The 23,706-nt window shown below is 43.6% G+C and overlaps 1 protein-coding gene and 1 pseudogene across 4 annotated transcripts; both read right to left on the minus strand.

Moving 5' to 3' along the window:
- The window catches only part of LOC117354953, a 329,542-nt pseudogene that overhangs the window by 241,827 nt on the left and 64,009 nt on the right, over window positions 1–23,706 (minus strand).
- On the minus strand, window positions 2,720–23,299 carry LOC117354489 (gastrula zinc finger protein xLCGF3.1-like). Of its 4 annotated transcripts, none has more exons than XM_033932129.1 (4): window positions 23,149–23,299; window positions 22,763–22,889; window positions 20,211–20,321; window positions 2,720–6,496 (listed from the first exon to the last, which is right to left on the minus strand). In XM_033932129.1, the coding sequence occupies exons 1-4, from the start codon at window positions 23,191–23,193 to the stop codon at window positions 5,502–5,504; spliced, it is 1,278 nt and encodes a 425-aa protein (XP_033788020.1). In that variant the 5' UTR covers window positions 23,194–23,299; the 3' UTR covers window positions 2,720–5,501. The 4 variants fall into 4 exon arrangements, with proteins under 4 accessions (XP_033788020.1, XP_033788018.1, XP_033788021.1 ...); XM_033932127.1 differs by having other exon boundaries at window positions 20,211–20,327; XM_033932130.1 differs by having other exon boundaries at window positions 20,211–20,327; window positions 23,268–23,282.

Consider the following 23,706-nt stretch of genomic DNA (forward strand, 5'->3'; position numbering starts at 1 on the left):
CTCACCTTGCATAAAGACCGATAATTTTCACATTAGCTGTGCAACTGTTGTGCTTTTTCTTTTTTTTAATTTAACAAACCTGTCCTATGGTTTATTACCTTTCTGCAAAAAATATATACACCCACACCATGCAAGCTATTTATAGTAGCACTGCAGATCTTCAGAATATAATATGCTCCTTATGATATTTTGTTATCTGTTGTATTTTCTTTATTATTGTCTCATGCATTGCTCTCAGAAAAGAACTATTTGTTTATCCCATATTTTTATGTAATGTAACACCTGTCGCAGGTAATAGGCCTGTCCCACAGGTGGCAGTGATTTACATTTTGATTATTTGGTGACACATCACAAGGTCTTTTTACGAGTTACATTTGAGAACTTGGCCCTTGCACCACCCTCTGCAAAGACAAAATATGTCTTGTATGTATCACCGTCACCTGTGTTAACTGTACCTATTATGCATATATTTGGGTTTTTTAGGGTTTGCTCTGGGCATTTCTTCTCCATCTTAATGCATTTAATTCTAGGTTACTATGCCCGGCACTTCTGGGTATAGGGAAAGTAATCTTGAGGTTCTCTTATTTTAGGGACATTTAGGGATTTTTTGCTATGCATCACATATCTACTAGGGAACTTTAATTAATGCCAGACCCCTCCAACTGGCTTAGGAAGTTATAGGGACTCACACTTTTGATTATGAAACACTACTACCAACACTTTAGATTTTGCAGCTTCCAGAGGCACTATATGGAAATGATTACGTTAGCACCAAGGGGAATAAGAAAGATTTCCCCACTAACTAATTTTATGACTGAAGCTGAAGTATCATGTCCTAGGTTTACATCATGGAAAAAACATAGCCAGAAAATTACCCTGGGATGCCATGACCATTTATTCCCCCATGGTAGCAAATCAAAAAAATGTGTCATGTGCTAGGGTAAGAATTGTAGTTATGGAACTGTTCGCATTTTGTAAATATATCATATATTAATGCTCACCTTGTCCTGCCTGCAGGTTGGTTTTGGACCTGTGGCATGTGGACATGGAATTATATTCCTGCTAATTTAACACACACTACCCAATGCTGCTTAAGTAGATTGGTCCCAGCATTGGTACACAAACAGCAATTGATTAATCACGGGATTGCTAGAGCAAATCGCTCTGATAGCTATGCTTTAACTGATCAATGCGATAGTAATGTTAACTTGCTTTCAAAAGCTGAAATTATCTCTTTGACAGTCTCTTTAGTTGGTGTACCTGGGTTAGCATTATTTAATCGAAAAACCTTATCACAATTAGCTTGTGCTTTAGCTAAGAACATCGATCATATCTTACACAGCACTTAGCTTTTTAAATCAAGAACACGATAACTCACCAAAGTGCTGGCATTCTTTATGGGCATGGCTTCCATTTGGCCGGTGGATCCAGGTTATTCTGCAAAATCTCCTCTGAATTAGGTCTCTTGCTTGCCCTCTGTTGTTTTCTGCAATGCCTGTCTGCCTTGTTTAACTTGCCCATAAGTCCACTTTATGGTCGCTATCCAAATTCTCCCAAGCAGCTTTGCCTCACCTCTTTAAGCCCTTAAATATAGTTAAGTAAGGGGAAATGTAGGGATGGAGATCTGTTAAATTCTGATCCAGGGCATCAGAACACTGGCGGGGTCCGCACGCAGGCGGTTCTGAGCGCAGGTCAGGTCAGCACACCGACCTAGGCCCTGTGTGCGGATCGAGGCCTGTGTGTGGATCTAGTCCTGGGTTTGGTTCTGAGGCCCTGTTTCTCATTTCCTCTCCCTCTCCCTCCTGCCACGTATACATTCTAAGCAAGGACAAGGATTGCACCTTGAGCAGAAGGCTGAGGCATTCCCCCCTCCCTTGCCATATATTAACCTGACATACATTTACCCTTTTTCTCTTATCTTGTTTAAGCATCCCTTATATGGGCAACAATCAGACTTTGTCTGAGCAATGCTAATCAAGAGAGCTTAAGAAGCATGCATTATAACCTTTGGACTGTCACATGCCATAGTAAGATTTGATATAACCAAATATATGTGGGAATTCAATCGTGTAAGTCAGACTAAATGTAAAGACGCATTGAAAATACTGCTATGATAGCCTAGGACCATTCATACCACGTCAACATGAAACATTCATTAACATCACACCATCAATATACGAAATTATAAAACAACGGAGAAAAATAATGAAGAAGTATTGATTTAAATGTACACGGAGTTTTTTTATAAACCAGTGATGATGTGAATAGACTCGGGTACTTGTGTAGTCCCGGCCTCTCACACTTGAGGTTTATTTTTCTCCGTTGTTTTATAATTTCGTATATTGATGGTGTGATGTTAATGAATGTTTCATGTTGACGTGGTATGAATGGTCCTAGGTCATAATAGTAAGATTTGAGACATATCAGAAAGGTACACATTGGGAATCACTTTATTATAACTGTTATTATGTATTCATATGTCACGTGAGATAGTAGCTTTGAGACACTCATGATATAGATAAACAATGGTTTAATCCTCACTGTAAATGCATTATGAAATTATAACCTTGTAGAGCATTAACTAAGTAATTAATGGAGATATGATTCTCAATAAAAAGAGGGAGAGACCATTCATTTGGGGCGTCTCCTCTCGACTCTAAGATTGCGTGTGTGTTTATTGTGGGGCATTCCTATAACGGAACCAAATGTTTCGATTCCATTTTTTTTTTTTTCACATTTATCATTTTCAAACTTATATCAAGCATATTAACTTGTACAGAAAGAAGTTAAACATGAGAATAAATTCCATCAAAGTTGACATTGCAACAATCATAAAAGACAAAGAAAATATGTTTAACTTTACTCAAGTCCTACAAAAGGATTCAAGATTGACAAAATGCGAGAAAATTAAGAAATTAGTCAATGATATAAAACTGTAGAGCTAATAGCTAATGCCTAAATTTAATCTAAAGAGCTAATGAGGTTCTTCCTTCAAACGAGATAATGCCAAGAAATTAGTTAGCTGAGAAGGTTCAAAGAAAACATACTTAATTTCACGGTGATTCACTATACAATTGCAAGGGTGCCTTAAGTAAAATGTAGTCCCTAAAGCTAAAACACCTGGCTTCAAAAAAAGAAATTCACATCGGCGCTTCTGTGTCTCACGTGAGAGATCGGGAAACATCTGAATTTTGTCCATGAAATTCTTGAATAGTCTCAAAATCCATGCTTTATCTGGCTGAAGAGCCACTGTTAAGATTAATGTCGCTGGAATTGCCAGTTCTTTATCTGATGTCTCAAGTAAAGTTGATGAAGAGCCATGGAGTTTGATATGATAAAGTAGAAATGTGGAGTCGATGCCGACGATTGCGGGTATATCGGTGGGGAAGCGACAGTTTAAGCTGTTGACCTACGCGAATGACCTCTTGGCACACCTTTGAGAGTCAGAGTGCTTATTGCCTGCGCTTTTGCAAGTGGTGAAGGAATTCAGGGATTATGTGGGGTTACAACTCAACTTGTCTAAATCAGAGGTACTTCCCTTGGATGTGGAATGCAGAGACAGATGGGGAGGGGGCGGACTTTCCTTTACGATGGGAGTACAGATGACTATAGATGTGATGGCCTTATATAATGAACGTGATCCGGCCGCTGCGGGAGACTGGACAAATGTTAGAGCACTGGCGGGCGCTCTCGCCAATTGGCCGTGTGAATCTGGATCAGATGTTCATAATGCCAAAATGGTTATATCTGCTGCAGATACTTCTTCCCCTTAAGCTCCTGAAGAGAGATGTGGCCACGCTGAATAGAAAGCTGACACAATTTTGTTGGGTGTATAAAAAGCTAAATTGAGACTGTCTTAATTGATGGGGAGTTGGGACTGCCTAATATGCAGCATTATAATTATGCATGTCTGTTGAAACACTTATGTAATTGGCTTGCACAAACAGAGCAGTACACTCCTGTGTCTATATTATGCCCCAGACAGTTATTTCTCCCTTTTACAGATGCCCCAGAGATTTAAAGATAGTCTAGTGTTGCAATCAGCTGTGGCGTTGTGGAGATGGTTGATTAGTAAGATGGAGGGGCATCCGAATGTCACCGACTTAATACCATTGAGAGTACACTCACTATTCCCTCCTGGGAACAAGAACAGGGTGTTTGAGCGCTGGGAGAGGGGCTGACTAAATTGGAATGTGTTCTGACTGAGGCGGGAGATTTAGTTGACCCAGACAGCGTGTAAGGCAAAGCAGGAGTGGAATGGGGGGAACACATTCGCCTACTGCAAGCTAAAACATTTCTGGGCAACATTAGATCCGATTCCCTTAAGTGCACACGTGGAGGGCTCGCCTCTGGGAGTTTTTCAGGGTGGGACTGGGAGAGCAGAATTCGATCTCTAATATATATAAGGAAATAGCAACTCTGACCCCAGCCAAACAGTGGGACTTTTATTGCAAAGGGTGGGCGAGGGAACTACAATTGCAGGACACCTGGGATATGCAGGCACAAATTAAGAACATTCTCAAGCTAACGAAAGCAGCGTCCCTTCAGGAGTGTGACTTTAGGGTGCTCTCACGGGCATACTGCTCCCAACAGCAGTTATTCTATAGTGTGTGTGTGGGGGGGGGGAGGAAGATTGATTTCAAAGTGTGTATTAAATAGGGGAAGGCTGCTGGAACTTTGGCACATATGTTTTGGTGGTTACACACATACAAGGATATTTGTGAAGATCATAGGTTATATCAGACATACATTGGGACTTAATATTGCGGGAATGCCCAAACAACTAGTGCTGGACTTCCCTGGGGTATATCCAGGTTTGCCGTAAGGTAGGAGACATTTGTGAAGCAAACTGAGCTTACTGGCCTGGAGTGGTATCCTGAAGAGTTGGACCTCCATGGCGCCCCCGTCCTACTGGCGCTGGAGGGCGGATGTTCATCAGTTGGTTGGATGGGAGGCTTTGGATGCAAAGGGTTCCAGGAAGCGCCGTATCCAGTTCCTCGAGTTCCGGGATCCCTAGGTTAGTAGCCTGAGCCCGAGAGGCCATAGTCCTTTGTTAAATGAACTGGGCTCACTGGTCGTGGAGACATGATGGGAGAAACAGGTTGGTGGAGCATTGTTGTTATATAGTAATGCACAAATTGCCAAAGGGTGGATTGGTGGGAGATGGGTAGCTGTACACTGATGGAGGGATGGGTGGGGTGGGGGGATAGGGGTTGAGTAGGAATCATTTCTGACTCTTCTTTTTGTGGAGTACATTAGGGGTTGGCTCTGCTGCAGGGTCTGTCATGTTCAGCATGGGGATGTCCAGTGGAATTAGCATCGGGAGGGGAGCTGAGATGGGTGGAAGTGGGTTACAACTTACGTTTGAAATTGAATGATCAGACTTCGATGGCTTTTTTACCAATATTTTCTTTCAGGAATGTCTGCTTAATAGTTGTTCCACTTTTTTTTCTGTACCGCCTGTATGAACCTTCTTGCATCTCTTCAAATGTGATTTCCATTTAGGCTTTTACCACATTCAGGACAGTATTTGGTTTTATTCCAGTATGAATCCTCTTGTGCAGCTTTAAATTTGAATGCCTTTTAAAGCTTTTATCACATTCTGAACAGGTATATGGTTTCTCTCCAGTATGAATCCTCTTGTGCTTTTTAAAATCTGATGGATGATTAAAGCCTTTACTACATTCCTGACAAGTATATGGTTTCTCTCCAGTATGAATCCTCTCGTGCATTTTTAAAGTTGAATCTCGATTAAAGCTTTTACCACATTCTGAACAGGTATATAGTTTCTCTCCAGTATGAATCCTCTCGTGCATTTGTAAAGTTGAATGCCGATTAAACCTTTTACCACATTCTGAACAGGTATATGGTTTCTCTCCAGTATGAATCATCTTGTGCTTTTTTAAAGTTGAATGCTGATTAAAGCTTTTACTACATTCTGAACAGGTATATGGTTTCTTTCCAGTATGAATGCTCTCGTGTATTTTTAAACTTGAATGCCGATTAAAGCTTTTATTACATTCTGAACAGGTATATGGTTTCTCTCCAGTATGAATCATCTTGTGCTTTTTTAAATCTGATTGCTGATTAAAACCTTTACTACATACTAGACAAGTATATGGTTTCTCTCCAGTATGAGTCCTCTTGTGCATTTTTAAAGTTGAATCCCGATTAAAGCTTTTACCACATTCTGAACAAGTATATGGTTTATCTCCAGTATGAATCCTCTTGTGCTTTTTTAAAGTTGAATGCTGATTAAAGCTTTTACCACATTCTGAACAGGTATATGGTTTCTCTCCAGTATGAATCCTCTTGTGTTTTTTTAAATTTGATGAGTAAGTAAAACATTTATCACATTCTGGACAGGCATATGGTTTCTCTCCAGTATGAATCCTCTTGTGCATTTTTAAATCTGATTGCCGATTAAAACCTTTGCCACATTCTGCATATGTAAATTGTCTCCCACTTTCATCGATTCTCTGAAGACATTTTAAACCTGTTTGATGATAAAAAAACAAAAGGTTTTATCATAATATGAAGATGTAGAATGTTTCTTTCCCATTTGAATTATTTTGTGCATTGTTATGTAAAGATTTTATAAGTAATTAGTTTTATTCCTTCTTGTATCAATTAGTGAAATGTTATGGGTCAATATTCAGATGGGGGCACTGAGCATTTTCTATAAAGCTGATAACATATCTGGCCACCGGCATTAAAAATCTGGTTCATCGGTGATGGCTGGAAGCTATGTGGTTACAGCTGGTATTCAGTGCAGTTCCCACATAGCTAACTGGACACAGGACTGGTATTTAAGCGTTCTTACTTGTCTAGTTAGCTATGTGGGTACTGGCACTGAATGTCCCCACTGTACATTCGCATAATTTCATGGTCTGACCTGACTCCACCACTGCCTGGATCGTGCTGGGATGGTCAGCGCTGCTACTGCTGCTTGTATGATAGACTATTTACTAGTGATTGCTGCTCTGATCCTCTTTTTCAGTCCTGAATGCTGCTGAACGAACTTTCCCCGAGTGCAAGTCATGTGACCCAAACATGTCATCTCTACTCGCCAAAGAGTGATTCTAAAACTGAATCAGGTTTTGCTCCTTGGGGTGAACTCTCAGGATGGATTGGGACTTTGCCTCCTGTCTTTACATTCCCTGTGTTGCTGTTGTTTTCCTTGTACTCCTCTACAACACCCAATCTCAGACCATGACTTCTAAGCAGACCTTATTAAAGATCTACTAAGAGCTCCAACATTTAGATGTCTTATGCCTCACGGAGACTTTACTGCGTCCGAGAGAGGAGGTGCTGTGCCTGTTATTACAATGCTGCCTCTCAGGTTTGGGGACTTGCAATTGTAATTTCACCCAAGTCTCAGGCAAAGGAGCTATCTGTTAACTCTGTACCTTATTCAAAAGCTTTACTACTGGAATTTTCTTCTCACTCAGCCACCTATAATTAGTTTATTGCCCTCCTCTCTGTGCATCCGAATGGGATAAGGTTCACCAAGCCATTGCAGATACGATCACTAGATTCCCATCTCTTATTAATCTACGTAGGTGACTTTAATATTCATGTGGATCCAGCATCACATCTTAAGAGCTCCAACTTCCTCACATTCTTATCTGACTTAGGCTTACAACAATTCCCGCCTTTTTCAACTCATCAGGCAGGTCACCTTAGATTCAGTGATCTCCCATAAATGATCAAAGTTTCACTTATCCTTTCTAATACCCTGGTTTGATCACTTTCTGGTTCTCGTGGATATTTACCTATCGATTTTGCCTATGATAGATGATCCCTTTCCCAGAGGACCAAGCTTCTACTCAGAACACTTCCTTAACTAATTTTCTGGATGGGATAGCACCCCTTTAAATGTTTCCACCTCTTGGTGAGCTAGTCCTTGGTATCATCGAGACCTTCAGATGCTTAAATCACAGATCTGTAAATATGAACGACCCTGGCACAAATATAACACTGCAATATAACGTTTATGTGATAGAATTAGATAAAGCTAAAAAAGACTTTTTCTAAACAACTCAATCTATCTCAAAATCTTTCAAGTAAACGTTTTGCTCTTTATTCCAAGCTCACAAGGAAACCTCGTTCCACCCATAAGGGTAGTTCTCCCTTAGCTGTAGACTTATGAAAGTACCGTAATTTTTTGCTCCATTAGATGCACCTGACCATAAGACACACCCTAAATTTAGAGAAGGAAAACAAAAAAAAAAAACATTCTGAACCAAATTTTCCCTGCCAGGCTGTGCACCCAACCCCACACTCCTTGCCGAGCTCTTTACCCTGTTCCCTCTCTAGTGGTCTAGTGGTAGGCCGGGAAAGGGCAGGCCTAGTGGCTGGCAGGCAGGTAGGGATAGGGCAGATAGGTAGTGATGGGACAGGGCGGGCGGGTAGGTAGGTAGGCAGGCAGACCTCTCCCCCTTCCAGGCATCCCCCCCAGGCAGGCAGCAGGAAAGCTCCGACCTCTCCCTCCTTATTTTTAATTTGGCAGGGAGGGCAGGTATGTAGGCAGGCCCCAGCCTATCCCCATCTACCCCCCAGGCAGGCAGTTGGCAGGACCCAGCCTCTTCCTCCTCACCCCCCAGGCAGTCCCTGGTCCACTTCCTTCTCCCTGCTGCCCCCGCTGGCTGGCTGCCTGGTTCCCACTGCTTCCTTCCTAACTGCCAGCTGATGTGGCTGCCTCCTCTTCCATTCTCTCGCAGCAGAGCAGAGCACCAGGTTACCTGCCTGATACAGCGGCATGATAACCTTCTCAGATCTGTTTGTGATCCCCTTCTTGATCATTCCTAGCATTCTGTTCGCCTTTTTCGCCGCCGCTGTTCATTGTGCGTCCGGCTTCATTGACTTGTCTACAAGTACTCTCAAGTCCCTTTCCTGGGGGCTCTCTCCAAGTACAGCACCAGACATCCTGTATTCATGCATAGGATTTTTGTTACCGACATGCATCACCTTGCATTTATCCACGTTGAACCTCATTTGCCATTTCACAGCCCATTCCTCAAGTGTGTTTATGTCTCGTTGTAGGTCTTTGCAATCCTTCTGCGACCTCACTACTCTGAATAACTCTGAATCGTCCGCAAATTTAATGACTTCACTCGTCATACCAATTTCCAGGTCATTTATAAATATGTTGTAGAGCACGGGCCCGAGCACCGAACCTTGTGGCACTTCAACCGAGAGAAGGATCCATAGGAGCGAGATTGGTGAGTATAATTCCGGTCGGTAGGATCTACGGATCCACTACTCCCAAGGACTTGCAAAGGAAATGAATGCCACGATTCTCACTGCAAGAATACTGAACAGCAGAATTAGACTCATTAAGAGCAGGATTTCGTACCTGGTTAAGGTCTCCTGCCACTATCAAAGGAGAAGAAAGATCTTTCAAACCCAAATGAATCAATGTTTTATAAAAAGCTTGAGAACAGACATTAGGCCCATACACAATTAAAAGATGAAAAGTTGTGTCACATACCTTAATCCGGGCCAATAAATATCTACCTTGGGGATCCCATTGCAGAAGGGAAACCATGCATTGCAACCCCTTTCTAACCAATAAAGTAACTCCTGCTTTCTTATTTGGGGAGGAAGCATAAAATACCTTCCAAACCCATACTCTTTGCAATTTTGTGTGTTCCTCGTCAGTCAATCTTGTTTCTTATAAGCAAGCCAAATCAGCTTTATGATGTTTAAGTTTTGAAAGAATTTTGGGACGTTTTACCGGAGAAGTTATACTGGAAACGTTCCAAGAAATAATCCGAAGTGACTTAGCCCCCAGGGACAAGCATAGAGACTAGCAGAAAAAGAGAAGAACAACATAGAGGTCCCCGGGGTGCCCAGCCACACCCCAGAACAAGCACACACCAGCCAGAGAAGAATCAAGTAGGCACATACAAGGGCAGCACTCGCAACCAACACCAAAAGAAACCATACAATCAAGCAAGCAATAACCATAACCCCAATCAACTGCTGTTCCAGAACCAGTCCCCCTCCCATCCCCAAATACCCACACAGTTCACCCAATATTTCCCCAGGGAGAAATGTAGAAGGCACGTAAAGACACCCTCCAGGGACCTGGTCCCCAATCAAAATGCTCACCCATGACAAAGTTGAAGCAATCCCTCAAACATAATGTAAACCCTAAACAATTATCAGTACAACCTGACCTGCATACAAAACCAAGTATAGCAGCATGTAATGTCAAGTAGGGCCTTCAGCCCTAGTAAGGGTGATATTAATATAATCTGCAGCCTCCTCCACTACTGTAAATGACTTCCAGACTCCATCCTTCTGAATTTTCAACAAAGCTGGGTAAAGGAACAGAAAGCTTACTTTACAATCCACCAATTTGGCACAGAGTGACTAGAAAACCTTCTGCTTTTCAGTCAGGGCCGTCGAATAATCCTGAGTCAGACGAACAGGCACATCCAGATATTTCAAAGTCTCTTTTTTAGAATGGTAAAGGCACAAAATCTCAATCTTATGATGGTAATTCAGAAACCTTGCGATCACCACTCGAGGCCTCACCTCTCTGCCCTGCCGCGCTCCCAGCCGATATGTGTGTTCCAGGCATGCGGGGCCTATAGACGAAGATGCTGGGAACTCAGTAGCCAGCCAGCCCTCCAATTCGGACAGTAAGTGGGAGTCAGAAATTGTTTTAGGTACCCTATTGCTACCTATACTGCTGGCTGGGAAGCTTACTTGGGGAAATCTTTTACAGACTCTGTGTGGAATAGGGGGTTTAAAGGGTTGTTGCGCTCGACAATTTCCACCCCTCTGATAGAAAATGGCTATAAGCTTTTATAAGTAAACACAGAACAGGACTTAGGAAATTGTCATCGAAATAGAGATAAATGAACCTCTTATGCTCTCAGACGCCTGCGTTAGCTATGTCATTATCTGTAAGCCAACTAAGCAGGATAGGAGGTATCTTTCATCGAGCTTTAGAGCGTTCATAGAAATTTTTTAAAGTTTTTTTAAACGTATTATGCAAGTAAAACTTAATGCAATAAAATAAAATGCATTAAGAAAAGACAGAAAAACCGGCACTTAGCTTAGGTTGTCACAGCCGGTATTCTGTTCTGCTGCTAATTATGTCCCAACGGGCCCCGTTTCACCCGACTAGGGGCTTCTTCAGGGGTCAAATTGTTTCACTGAAATATAAAAACATGCTTTTAATTTGTCTTTTAAATAGATATGTTAGAATTCTGATAGCATGTTTTTATATTTCAGTGAAACAATTTGACCCCTGAAGAAGCCCCTAGTCGGGTGAAACGGGGCCCGTGAACTCGCAGGCCTTGAGCATGCTTAGATGCTCAAGGCCCAGCAGACGAGGAGACCGATTTTCAAGAGTGCCCAGATGAGGGTAAGAAGCGGCCGGGGGGGGGGGGGTGCCCAATTGTGTCGGGGGGGATGTCGGATCGTGGCGGGGGGTGGGTGCCCAATCGTGTCGGGGGGGTCGGATCGTGGCGGGAGGGTGCCGGTTCGAGGCAGGGGGGGTGCCGGATCGCAAGGGGGGTGCCTGATCGCAGGGGGGGGCCTTCGAGGGGAGCAATGCAGGTTCTCGGGGGGGGGGGGAAACGCATCAAAGTGAGTTTCCATTATTTTCTATGGGGAAACTCGCTTTGATAAACGAGCATTTTGGATTACGAGCATGCTCCTGGAACAGATTATGCTCGTAATCCAAGGTACCACTGTATATAAAAATAAATTATTATTATTTAAAACCAGAGGGTACACAACAAAAATACATATTATCAGATACAAAGACAGAACAGACTAACATGGCACAAAAGGACTAAGGGTGAACTACATTGTGGTATCGTAAAGGAGAGAAAACAAAAAAGAAAAATAGAACAAAGGGGAGGGGGGAGTTTTATTCAAACGGTTGATTATCCACACGGAATGGAGAAAGAGGAAAGTAAGATATTAGATCACTGTTCAAAGGCGTCTCTTATACAAAAAAGCTTTAAGAGCTCTGTTAAATTGATCTAGGCTTGCTTCCTCTCTAATGTAAGGGAGGAGAACTTTCCAAGTGAGGGGAACAATTACGGCGAAACAGGCGACCCGGCGAGTGCCAAATGTATTAAGAGTAGGCACCAAAAGTAGATTTGGGGAAGAAGATCTGAGCGTTCGAAGTGGGGTACGAGGGATACGTAACTTATCAATGAAGGACGGTTCTCTGGACTGAAGTGTTTTAAATGTAAGTAAGGCAACTTTGAAAGTGATTCTATGATGGATAAGGAGTCAATGGGTATTTTTCAATAACGGAGAAGCACGGTCGTATTTCTTAGAATTAGTGATGATTTTAATAGCTGTATTTTGGATTAGTCAGAGTCATTTGATTTTTTTTTTATATATATTACATTACATTAGTGATTTCTTTTCCGTCATTATCTTGCAGATTACAAATTAATTGTCAGGACATTAGAAGTGTATAAGAAGTTGTTTGTACATTTTCTTAAGTTGCTAAGGATTACATCTGAATTGTCATGTCATTAGAGGTACATAAGGAGTAGTTGCAGGTGATGCTTGGGACCGTTCTGACTGTGTTAGCTCGGTTTTATGTGTTTTTTGAACAGAAGGGTTTTTATTTCTTTTTTGAAGGTTTTGTAGTCGGTGGTCGAGGTCAATAGATTGTAGAGTTGGAGGTCGAGTGTTGCAGTTCGAGTGGCTAGGAGGTTGTCATACAGTTTTTTTCTTTTGACGTTTTTGGTTGGAGGGTGTGTGAATGGTGCGTGGGTTCTTCTGTGTCTGGCTGAGGTGGATTGAATTAGTCAATTGTTCCAATAGGCTGGGCTGTCTCGGTTTATTGCTTTAAATAGTAGCCAATAGAATTTGAAGTGTATTCTTGCTTGTATTAGGAGCCAGTGTGAGTTGTAGTATGCCTCTGTGATGTGGTCGAATTTCTTCAGCGAGTAAACCAGTCTTAGGGCTGTGTTTTTATTGTTTGTAGTTGTTTTATCATGATTGCTGGGCAAGGAAGATATAGTATGTTGCAGTAGTCTATTAGACCTAGGATTAGGGATTGTACCAAGAGTTGGAACTGTTTTTTGTCGAAAAATTTTCAAACTTGCCTTAGGTTTCTCATGACTGCGAATGATATTTTATTATTTTGTTGATTTGTGGTTGCATTGTACAGCCTCTGTCTATCAGCACTCCCAGAAGTTTTAAAGTGGGTTGAATGGGGTATGTTGTAGAGTTTATGACAAGGTTTGCTACGGTTGGGGTTTTGTTATTTTCAATAGGATGAAGTTTGTTTTGTCAGGGTTTAATTTTAGTTTGTGGTTTTTCATCCACGTTGCTACTGATTCAAGTGTTCTATGTATTGTGTCTGTCATGGATGGTGCTGGTTGATCGGCAGGAAGGAGAATGGTGATGTTGTCTGCATAGCTGTACAAGGAATTGCAGTAATCAAGTTTTGAAATTACTAGTGAATGAACTAAAATATTGAGAGAGGATGGATCTAAAAAGTTATTTCAGAATAAAATTCAGAATAAAAACAACCTTTTTTCTATCTTTTGTTGTCTGAGCAATTTATTTTTCCATTCCCTTAGGTCGCAGAGTCTTTTCTTTTTTCGTAACTGTCTTCCTAGGATCACCTGTCCATTTTACATTTTGTCCCTATGTGTCCTGTCCAGCATCTGTCCCTCCTGTCTCTATCCTGAGCTTCTCCCCTCTATGTCCCTCTCCATTCCCCTGCATCCATCATCCCTCTGTCAGAATCACCCCTTTTCAAGCAATGTCCCTGAGTCTAGCAGTCCTTCTATGCCCCTGTCTCAATGCTCTCCCCATCAAGCATTCTTCTCCATGCCTGTCCCTTTTTGTGCCCAGCATTTCTTCCGTGTCCCTGTCTGTATGCTCAGTCCCCATCTAGGACATCTTTTCTATGTTCCTGTGCTTCTCAACGTGTAGGATCTTCCACCCCTCAGCCAGATTCTCTTCCCTCATCCCTCTCATTCCCCCTATCCCCTCTAAAGCTAGAATCTCTCCACCCCCCCAAACCCCCCAGCCAGAATCTCATGCTATCTCCCCCTATCCCCCAGTTCCTCTCTCCACAGCCAGCATCTCTCTCACCCATTCCCCAGACAGCATCTCTTCCACTCTTGTTCCTCCCCCCAACATCTCTCACTCTCTCCCTATTGTCCACTACCTCAGTGACACAGATTCCACTTAATAGCAGCCTGCTGCCAGCTCTGTCGGCTTTCTGCTACTGCGATCCTGCCAACGAAAGCTAATTTAGGACCACGAATGACCGGGGGAACACTGTATATGCAAATTTCTTTCATGCATATTCATTATGGATATCCTGAAAACCTGACTGGCAAAGGGGCACTCCAGTACCGAGTTGAGAAACACTGGTCTAGAACAGGGGTAGGCAATTCTGGTCCTCGAGAGTCGGAGCCAGGTCAGGTTTTCAGGATATCTATAATAAATATTGTGACCAGTCCGGTATACACCAAGCACAGGTCCCAGTCTGCTCAGAAAAGAAAGAAGTGAAAAATAAATCCCGGGGAGGAATTGGGAAGGATCAGGTTATGAATGAGCTAAATAATAGCACTGACCACCAGGGGAGCTCGAGAGGCCCTTGGAACTCTGCCAGGGCTGACACAGCAGGGCGTTTCCCCAAACTATATAACCCTGTCTCTCCCAGTAGAAAGGCAAGCCGGCTAGGAAGGAAGCTAGGTCCTTGCCTTCCTAAGGATCCTGTCCAGCCAGACAGGGACAACGAGTGCCAGCCTATGGAGATAGAGCAGTTTGAACAGCCTGGAGAACTATCTCAATCTGAAGAGCTCATGGAAATCCCAGAGGCTTGGACTTGTGAGGCGAATGAACCTGAACCCATGCAGGTGAACTTAATGCTGAGCCACAAACTGTGAAGGTGTTTGCAACTGTTTGTGTGCTGTGTTTTGCTGTGATAGCTTAGAGAGAGAGTGTGGGAGAGGATTTGCTGCCACCTGGGAGGGAATTTGTAGTCTGTTTTTCAGACCAGTAATTGTGCAAATCCTGTGACTCTCTCTTTTTCCTGGCAGCCATAATTTGTGATTGCCAGAGGCTGGTTTTTCCTTTATTTTTGTGCTATGGACTAAGAAGGAAGGATACCTGAATGTTGGATTATAATTTTGGGTTTTGGGACTGAATAAAGCAACTGCTTTCCTGCAGTCTAAGTAAGCTCTAGGGAGCCAAGGTCTTTGTATGAGGCAAGACCTAGAAAACTGTGGCAAAGTAAAGCTGATAGCTAAACAAGCTGACTTTTGTTTCTTTGCCCCTTTTGGCAATTGTTTGATTTTCTTTTTCTCTGATAATTGCTGTATATAATCTGGAGGGAAAAATATCAGAATGCTGAGTGACCTTACTTACCTGTTCCAAAGACATTAAGTAAAGTGAACTGTTTATTTAACTTGACTGAGTGTTGGAACTTTATTTTGGAGTTTTGTTTTTTTTTTTGAATCCAGTCCTACAGGATGACTCCATGTCGGGTCACACGCAAATGTTCATTTTGGTGTAGCCGTGCTCAGAGCCTTAAAATCCTATCCGGGATGACTCTGACGGCCACATAATTGGTATCAGGAGTGGGATATTGTGCCTCCTGTAGGACACTGGTGTGAATGACATTTTTGGAAAAAAAAAAAAACACGTTTTTTTTTTTTTGGACTTGTGCTGGTAAAGGCTTTTTGGCTTTCTGTTTTGGTCAATTGAACTGTGGACTAGTTGTTTGGCCAAGGAGGCTAATTTTTTTTGTGCTGTTTGACTGCTTAATCTAAAGTTTCCTGAGATTTATGCAGAGGAGGAGTTTCCCGCCGGAAACCGGAAACCTGGAGAATAGTTCTACTGTATTTCCGTGTGAGGAGCACTGTGGAGTTCAGTGAGAGTGTGGAGTTGTTGAACGCCAGACCGGAGTCCCAGAGCCGTGCGGAGAGACCCAGAGCAGAGTTCCTGAGTCGGTTCCAGGAGACTGAAGTTCCCGCGCAGAGGTCCTGAGTCGGTTCCAGGGGACCAGAGTACCAGAGGGAGACAAGCCGTGCGGAGAACGACTGGGGGCCAAGGAGGCCTAAAACCCAAAGGCACAGACTCACCAGTCCTCTTGGTAAGAGTACCTAGACTGGGGGGGTCTGGTAACGGGGAGGAACACGGGTACGAAGCAGCCACACTTGGGTTCCTTTTCTTTTTGTTTACCTTGCAGGTCCTCGATATGGAGCAGACCCAGATACTGGCAGCGCTGGCTGGCGAGCGACAGAGACAGGCTGAGGAGCTAAAAGGCATCCTAAGGACCAGCGAGGAGCGTTGGCAAGCAAGCCAAGATACCATGTTGCGCCAACATGGAGAATTGATGTCGACTATGCAAGAACAGTCTAGGATGTTCGCGCAGATTTTGCAACAAACAGCTGCACAACCACTACGCCCGGAGATACAGAATATTCTTCCTCAGACTCCGGTAGGATTGTCTCCATTAACGAATATAAACTTGTGTAAGATTGCACCCGGAGATGCCCCGGATGATTTCCTGTGCTCATTTGAGCGGATAGCAGTAGCCGCAGGTTGGCCACAAGAACAATGGGTCTTTAGATTGTTGCCCTGTTTGGCTGGCGAGTCCCTGGCCGCCTTCCAAACCCTAAGTCCAGAACAGGCTAGCAATTATCCGGCTGTAAAAACCCACATATTAGATTACTTGGGATTTACAGGGGAACATTATAGGCAGAAATTTAGGGCCACCCAGATGCTCCCTTCGGAAAGGCCTAAAGCACTGCTCCAACGTATCACTAAGTTGGCAGAAAAGTGGCTACAGCCTTTCATAAATGATGCAAGGGCACTATTTTGCGAAGTAGTAAAGGAACAACTGTTGGAAGCAGTGCCTAAAAATATCAAATCATGGATAAGAAAACAAAATTGTAAAACACTGGGTCAGGTACTGGCTGTAGCAGAGGCTTACCTGGACTCCCAAGACCTCCCAGGAGAAGGCACGAGTATAGGACCCTCTACCCCATTTAGGCAGAATCCAGCTATATTGAATAAGAGCGGGAATAAGAAAACCCCATTTAAGGACGCAGTCTCTCCCACACCTTGTTCTAACACTCAGGGAAGTGAAAGAAGGTGTTATAGATGTGGAAAGGTAGGACATACCCAAAGATTCTGTAAAGAAAGGAGAGATTTTGTGATACAACGGGTCACTAATAGACCGGGGGCCGCGGTCTGCCAGATCTCGGTAGGGGTGGCTGGGAAAAGAATAAAGGCACTACTAGACACGGGGTCTGAACAATCTGTTATCTCTCGCCAAATGTGGAAACAAATTGAGACCTCTTCCTTTAAGGAGGGTGGTAGGAAAGAAGTGTCTATAAGATGTGTGCATGGGGATTCTAGACGATACCCATTGTGGAAAATAGAATTAGAACATGGTAAGAAGAAATATAATCTTCAGGTTGCTGTGGTAAATTCATGCCCTTTCCCATTGATTCTAGGTAGAGATTGGCCTGGATGGGAGGAGGAGGTGAAATCAACCAGACTCAGGGGGAATAAAATTTTGAATAAATTTCAACCTTGGTATAAACTGGTGTTGGGAGCACAGAGTAAGAGAGGCTGGTATCCCGATAGGAGAAAGGGGGAAAGAAGACGAGAATCTAGGGATACTGCTAGATCTAGGTGGCGCCCCACACTTAAGTGGGTTCCTCTCTCGGACAGTGCTAAAGCACCCACCCAGGCATATTCCAAAGCAGCTGGCTTTGATATTTATGCAGCCCATGAACAGGTAATTCCCGCTAAGGGTAGGGCGTTGGTTAAAACTGACGTACAAGTTTCCCCTCCTCCGGGGTCATATGTTAGGATCGGACCCCGATCCGGATTGGCGTTAGATCATTGCCTCGATGTGGCAGCGGGGATTGTTGACCCTGACTATAGAGGCAATGTCTCAGTCCTGCTGGTAAACCAAGGAGATAGTGATTATAAAGTAGCGAGTGGTGATAAGATAGCGCAAATGATTTGTGAAAGAATTTGGCACGCCAGATTAGAGCGCTGGGTACACTTGAGGGAAACCAGTAGGGGTAATAAGGGGTTTGGTTCCTCGAGGGAAAACTCCCTTAGAGAAAAGACAAAATCGGAAATAAGCACATGCCAGGATGATAAAGGAGGGGACTTGAAGGAAAAGATGATACACCTTCAGCAGGAGTTGATTTCCGTGCAGAACCAGGTGCGAGAGTTCTCCGACAGACAGGAATCTCAGTGGAAAGATAAAATGAAAGTGCTGAGAGACGAATGCGTAGAGGCGATCTCCAGATTGATGCCGGTCGTAAAATCACCTGCCGATACCGATATGGTAGAGTTAAAAGAAAGTCTAAAGCAGGAAATAGCCCTACAGGGACAGCATCAGACTGAGACTCTGGGAGGGCTATCTGAGCAAATAAGGCAACAAATGCAGGAAGTGGAGGCCAAAGTTGCAGGTAGTCAAGCTCAACAAAAAAAATGGCTAGAGCAACTTAAAAAAATACAGTCTACACAAGAGCTTTGGGCCACAGAGGGGATGGAACCCGGCAGTTTAGCTAAACAGAGTCGTAGCAATAAGAACCAATTAGAACGACAGGCCGTCCAGTTGGATTCAGTTGAAGACTCAGTGAAGCGTGTGGGTGGCAGTGTGACGGATTTGCAAGGGCAAATACAAGAGCGGGTTGAGGAAATAGCCCAGGTACTTACGGCCATCACAGAGAGGGTGGAAGGGTTAGAAAGTATAGAATCCTGCAAACAACAAGACACTAAGAACCCTGAACCCGCTGTGCTCCATTGGCCAGAGGATTTTGAGAATCTTTGCTCGGATCCCCGACCAGAAGAGAAAAGATACCGTAATAGGAGACATAAATAGGGCGAGTAAATGTTTTGCTTTAATTTCCCCCCTTATTCCTTGGGCTTATAGGGATAAGTACCCTTTGACGGTGGGGGTATGTGACCAGTCCGGTATACACCAAGCACAGGTCCCAGTCTGCTCAGAAAAGAAAGAAGTGAAAAAGAAATCCCGGGGAGGAATTGGGAAGGATCAGGTTATGAATGAGCTAAATAATAGCACTGACCACCAGGGGAGCTCGAGAGGCCCTTGGAACTCTCAGCAGGGCGTTTCCCCAAACTATATAACCCTGTCTCTCCCAGTAGAAAGGCAAGCCGGCTAGGAAGGAAGCTAGGTCCTTGCCTTCCTAAGGATCCTGTCCAGCCAGACAGGGACAACGAGTGCCAGCCTATGGAGATAGAGCAGTTTGAACAGCCTGGAGAACTATCTCAATCTGAAGAGCTCATGGAAATCCCAGAGGCTTGGACTTGTGAGGCGAATGAACCTGAACCCATGCAGGTGAACTTAATGCTGAGCCACAAACAGTGAAGGTGTTTGCAACTGTTTGTGTGCTGTGTTTTGCTGTGATAGCTTAGAGAGAGAGTGTGGGAGAGGATTTGCTGCCACCTGGGAGGGAATTTGTAGTCTGTTTTTCAGACCAGTAATTGTGCAAATCCTGTGACTCTCTCTTTTTCCTGGCAGCCATAATTTGTGATTGCCAGAGGCTGGTTTTTCCTTTATTTTTGTGCTATGGACTAAGAAGGAAGGATACCTGAATGTTGGATTATAATTTTGGGTTTTGGGACTGAATAAAGCAACTGCTTTCCTGCAGTCTAAGTAAGCTCTAGGGAGCCAAGGTCTTTGTATGAGGCAAGACCTAGAAAACTGTGGCAAAGTAAAGCTGATAGCTAAACAAGCTGACTTTTGTTTCTTTGCCCCTTTTGGCAATTGTTTGATTTTCTTTTTCTCTGATAATTGCTGTATATAATCTGGAGGGAAAAATATCAGAATGCTGAGTGACCTTACTTACCTGTTCCAAAGACATTAAGTAAAGTGAACTGTTTATTTAACTTGACTGAGTGTTGGAACTTTATTTTGGAGTTTTGTTTTTTTTTTTGAATCCAGTCCTACAGGATGACTCCATGTCGGGTCACACGCAAATGTTCATTTTGGTGTAGCCGTGCTCAGAGCCTTAAAATCCTATCCGGGATGACTCTGACGGCCACAATATGCATGAGATAGATTTGCATCTCAAGGAGGCAGTGCATGCAAATCCATGTCAAACATATTCATAGTGGAGATCCCGAAAACCTGACCTGGCTCTCAATGACCGGAATTGCCAACCCCTCCTATACCCATATCATTCTGTAGAATATTTGTTACTCACCCGTGTATGAATGTCTAACTTCTCTCTCTCCTGATTCCTGGGGGTCCTGGATATTTGGCTCACCATCTTGTTTAATCCACGATAACAGATCAGGACTTATCCTCACAAAGCCTGTTTCCAGGAATAAACATGAAAACTCAGTTATACTTCCCTTTTATTCAAAGAAAAATCAGCTATGATGGATTGTATTTATTTATTTATTGGGACGAATTAACTGCCTTTAGGAAGAGATTCACCCAAGTCAGTGTACAGCAGAAACAGCGTGACATGCCATTAGAGCTTCAAATGGCCCCTTTGTATGTGATTTTTAGATGCCAGTGAAAAACTTGCTTTATAAATGTTTAAAATGTATAAGCAGGTAGAGAGCTTAACTGAGACATGAGCAGCTCCTGCCTACTCACCTCCATAAGAGCTATCTATAAAAGAATGGGGAAAACTGTGATTCACTTATATTTATTCTTGATTCTGGGGTTAGATAGGAATCTATTTTGCTTCATGCCAATGCCAGTCTGAGTGACAGTGGTGGAAATTTATTCTCTTTCTATGAAATATGCTTTGTAGCTAAGTTATCTGTTTGCCTACAGTGAAAGCAGAAGATGCCTTTGTAAAGTCTCCTGAACCTCGGCTGTGCTCAAGGTGGTCCTTTTCCTCAGAGAGCTTGGAGTGCTAATTAAGAGTCATATTTGGATTTTAGGCCAAATCCACTAATCCTCACAGAAGGAAAGACCTGGTTCAACACCAGCCAATTCCAGGGGAAGGGTCCGATTATTTATTCATTTCTATACCGCACTATACAAAGTTCTTGGTAGTACACAAGAAAACAGACAGACATGTGGGATTTCTCTGGGAGAGGAGGAAAGTCTGGATGCTATGAATACACAAACTGGATGGTTTTAAGAAAGCTTTGGACAAGTTCCTGGAGGAAACGTTCATAGTCTGTTATTGAGAAAGACATAGGGGAAGCCACTGCTTGCCCTGGATCGATAGCATGGAATGTTGCTACTCTCTGGGATTCTAGAATCTTGCTACTCTTTGGGGATTCTGTATGGAATGTTGCTACTATCTGGGATTCCGGAATCTTGCTACTTTTTGAGATTCTGCATGGAATGTTGCTACTCTTTGGGGTTCTGGAATCTTGTTACACTTTGGGATTCTGGAACATTGCTACTCTTTGGGGATTCTGTATGGAATGTTGATACTATCTGGGGTTCCAGAATCTTGCTATTCTTTGAGATTCTGCATGGAATCTTGATACTCTTTGGGGTTCTAGAATCTTGTTACTCTCTGGGATTCTAGAATCTTGCTACTCTCTGAGATTCTGTATGGAATATTGCTACTCTTTCGGGTTCCGTAATCTTTTGTTACTCTTTGGGATTCTGGAATATTGCTACTCTTTGGGTTTTGGCCAGGTACTAGTGACCTGGATTGGCCACCGAGAACGGGCTACTGGGCTTGATGGAAAATTGGTCTGACCCAGTAATGCTAGTCTTATGTTCTTAGGTGTCTGATATTCAAAACTGGATGAATCCATCATTTTGGCTGCCGTTAATTCTGCTGCTCTCTAGGCCCATATTATATTTTAGTCCTATCACAGGTGACCAGATAATCGTCTCAACGTTTCTCTCTACAGAATATTGTAAATCTCCAAAGAGCTGCTGTTATGCAGGAGCCAAATTATCAGAATACAGAAGCTCCGTTCCAAGATGTGTAGAAGAGGAGCAAGATAAAGGTTGAAAAGAGGAGAAACCAAACACTGATCCTGGTGAGGGAAGATGAGACAACTTCTTAAGGGCCCGACCTGATGTTCTTCCCTCTAATAGTGTCCTGCAAACTTTCTCATGCCACGGCACACTAAATGTAGTAGTTGTGGCTCGAGGCATCCGGAAGAGTGCGGATGTAGCGCACATGCGTGATGTCTTCACGTCAATGTCCACGCATGCATGAAGGCTCTCAAGATGGACCCTGAGATACCTGCAAGAGGGGGGTGCCAGCAGAGAAGAGGGTCAGAGAGAAAAAGAGGTGCAGGTGCCTCTCCTCCTCACCAGTGTGCCGCGGCACACCTGAAATCTCAGGAGGCACACAGTTTGCGATACACTGCTCTAATACATACATAGAAGTTGGTGAGGATTTCTTCCATTACTCTTATCACATGGTGATCCTGGAGACAATTCTGCAGCTTTTGGAGCAGTTCACAGTGTCAGACAATGCTATAAGCTTTGCAGAGATCGATGACCACAGCACCTTACTTTTCTCTGGTCTCAAAGACCGCTTCCAGGTACAACATAATCTTCTCCACCCAGGTTCTGACCATTTGTGGTACTCTGACCCTACATTTTAGCTCTTCTTCAAGAAACAGAGAATAATCTGTCTCTGATTTCAAAGAAAAAAAACCTTGTAGGACACACAAAATAGTCTTATGGGCCCTCACGCTGTCAGTTTAAGATAGAGATTAGCACAGAGAGATCCTGATTGTACTTGGAAGTTTCTGGAGCAAAGGAAGAAGATGTCTCATATTTGTTGAATATTTTAGATGCAGATAAAGCAGTCCTTACCTAGGGAGATCAGAGTCTCATAATTCTCCTTCATCACCTCCCTGTAAAGCTCCTTCTGCCCTTCATCTAAATATTCCCACTCCTCCTGGGAGAAAGAGATAGCGATGTCCTCAAATGCCACCTGCATCTGAAACACAAACCAGAAACACATTCAGCACCTTCTGTATCACCATCAGGCATTATTGTAGACCTGGTGACCCTGAGCAAGTCACTTAATCCTCCATTGGCCCAGGAACAAACTAAGTCCCTGTATGGACCCCCTTTGAGTGTGGTTGTGTCATTTCCCCCTCCCCCAATCTTGCCCCTCCCCCTGCAGCTAAGAGGAGGCTGAGCCCCACTGCCAGGGAAAGAGAGGGAAGGAAAAGTGAGGGTGGGGGATCTTCTACCTGAGCAGAAGCTCCTGCAGTCATTTCCCTCTCGGCTTTGGACATTTGGGGCTCTTCCTCTACATCAGGGACTGGAGGAGAGAGTAAGTAGAGCAGAAAAGATGGACGACTCAGCTTACTTCCGGCCACATACCGATGACATCACAAAGGGGCGGAGTTTGGTCAGAGCTGAGCGAGATATTCCTTTCTCCCTTATGTGTGTTAGGGGGCGGACCCTTCCACTCCTCTTCCCGCCCCAGGGACCATTCTGACCAATCAGCACTACAAGGGGCAGAGCCTTCGGCGTGAAGCTCCGCCTTCTCGGCTTCTCCCCAAGTCCTTTCTAATCCTGCAAAGAGGAAACTGAGGGAGGAGATTCCCCCCAACAAACACTGCGGCAGCTGCCAACTTGGGGACACATAATACAGAAGAAGGGAATGTTGACATATATACTGCCTTCTTGGCATTTCAAAGTGTGGGCACTGGAGGGTTAAGTGACTTGTCCAGAGTCACAAGCTACTACTACTATTTAGTAATTCTAAAGCGCCGAAAGGTGTACAGTCCCTGCTCTGAAGAGCT

The sequence above is a fragment of the Geotrypetes seraphini genome, chromosome 2, assembly GCF_902459505.1.
Source record: "Geotrypetes seraphini chromosome 2, aGeoSer1.1, whole genome shotgun sequence".
Lineage (NCBI taxonomy): Eukaryota > Metazoa > Chordata > Amphibia > Gymnophiona > Dermophiidae > Geotrypetes > Geotrypetes seraphini.

Excerpts from the sequence above, each read along its gene's own strand:
- LOC117354489 (XM_033932127.1), bottom strand. The coding sequence starts at position 23,193 with ATGTCCAAAGCCGAGAGGGAAATGACTGCAGGAGCTTCTGCTCAG. Across the intron at positions 20,328-22,762 it reads TGAGACTCTGATCTCCCTAG|AAACAGGCTTTGTGAGGATA; the intron begins GTAAGGACTGCT and ends GTTTATTCCTGG. Across the intron at positions 6,497-20,210 it reads AGTTAGACATTCATACACGG|GTTTAAAATGTCTTCAGAGA; the intron begins GTGAGTAACAAA and ends ATCATCAAACAG.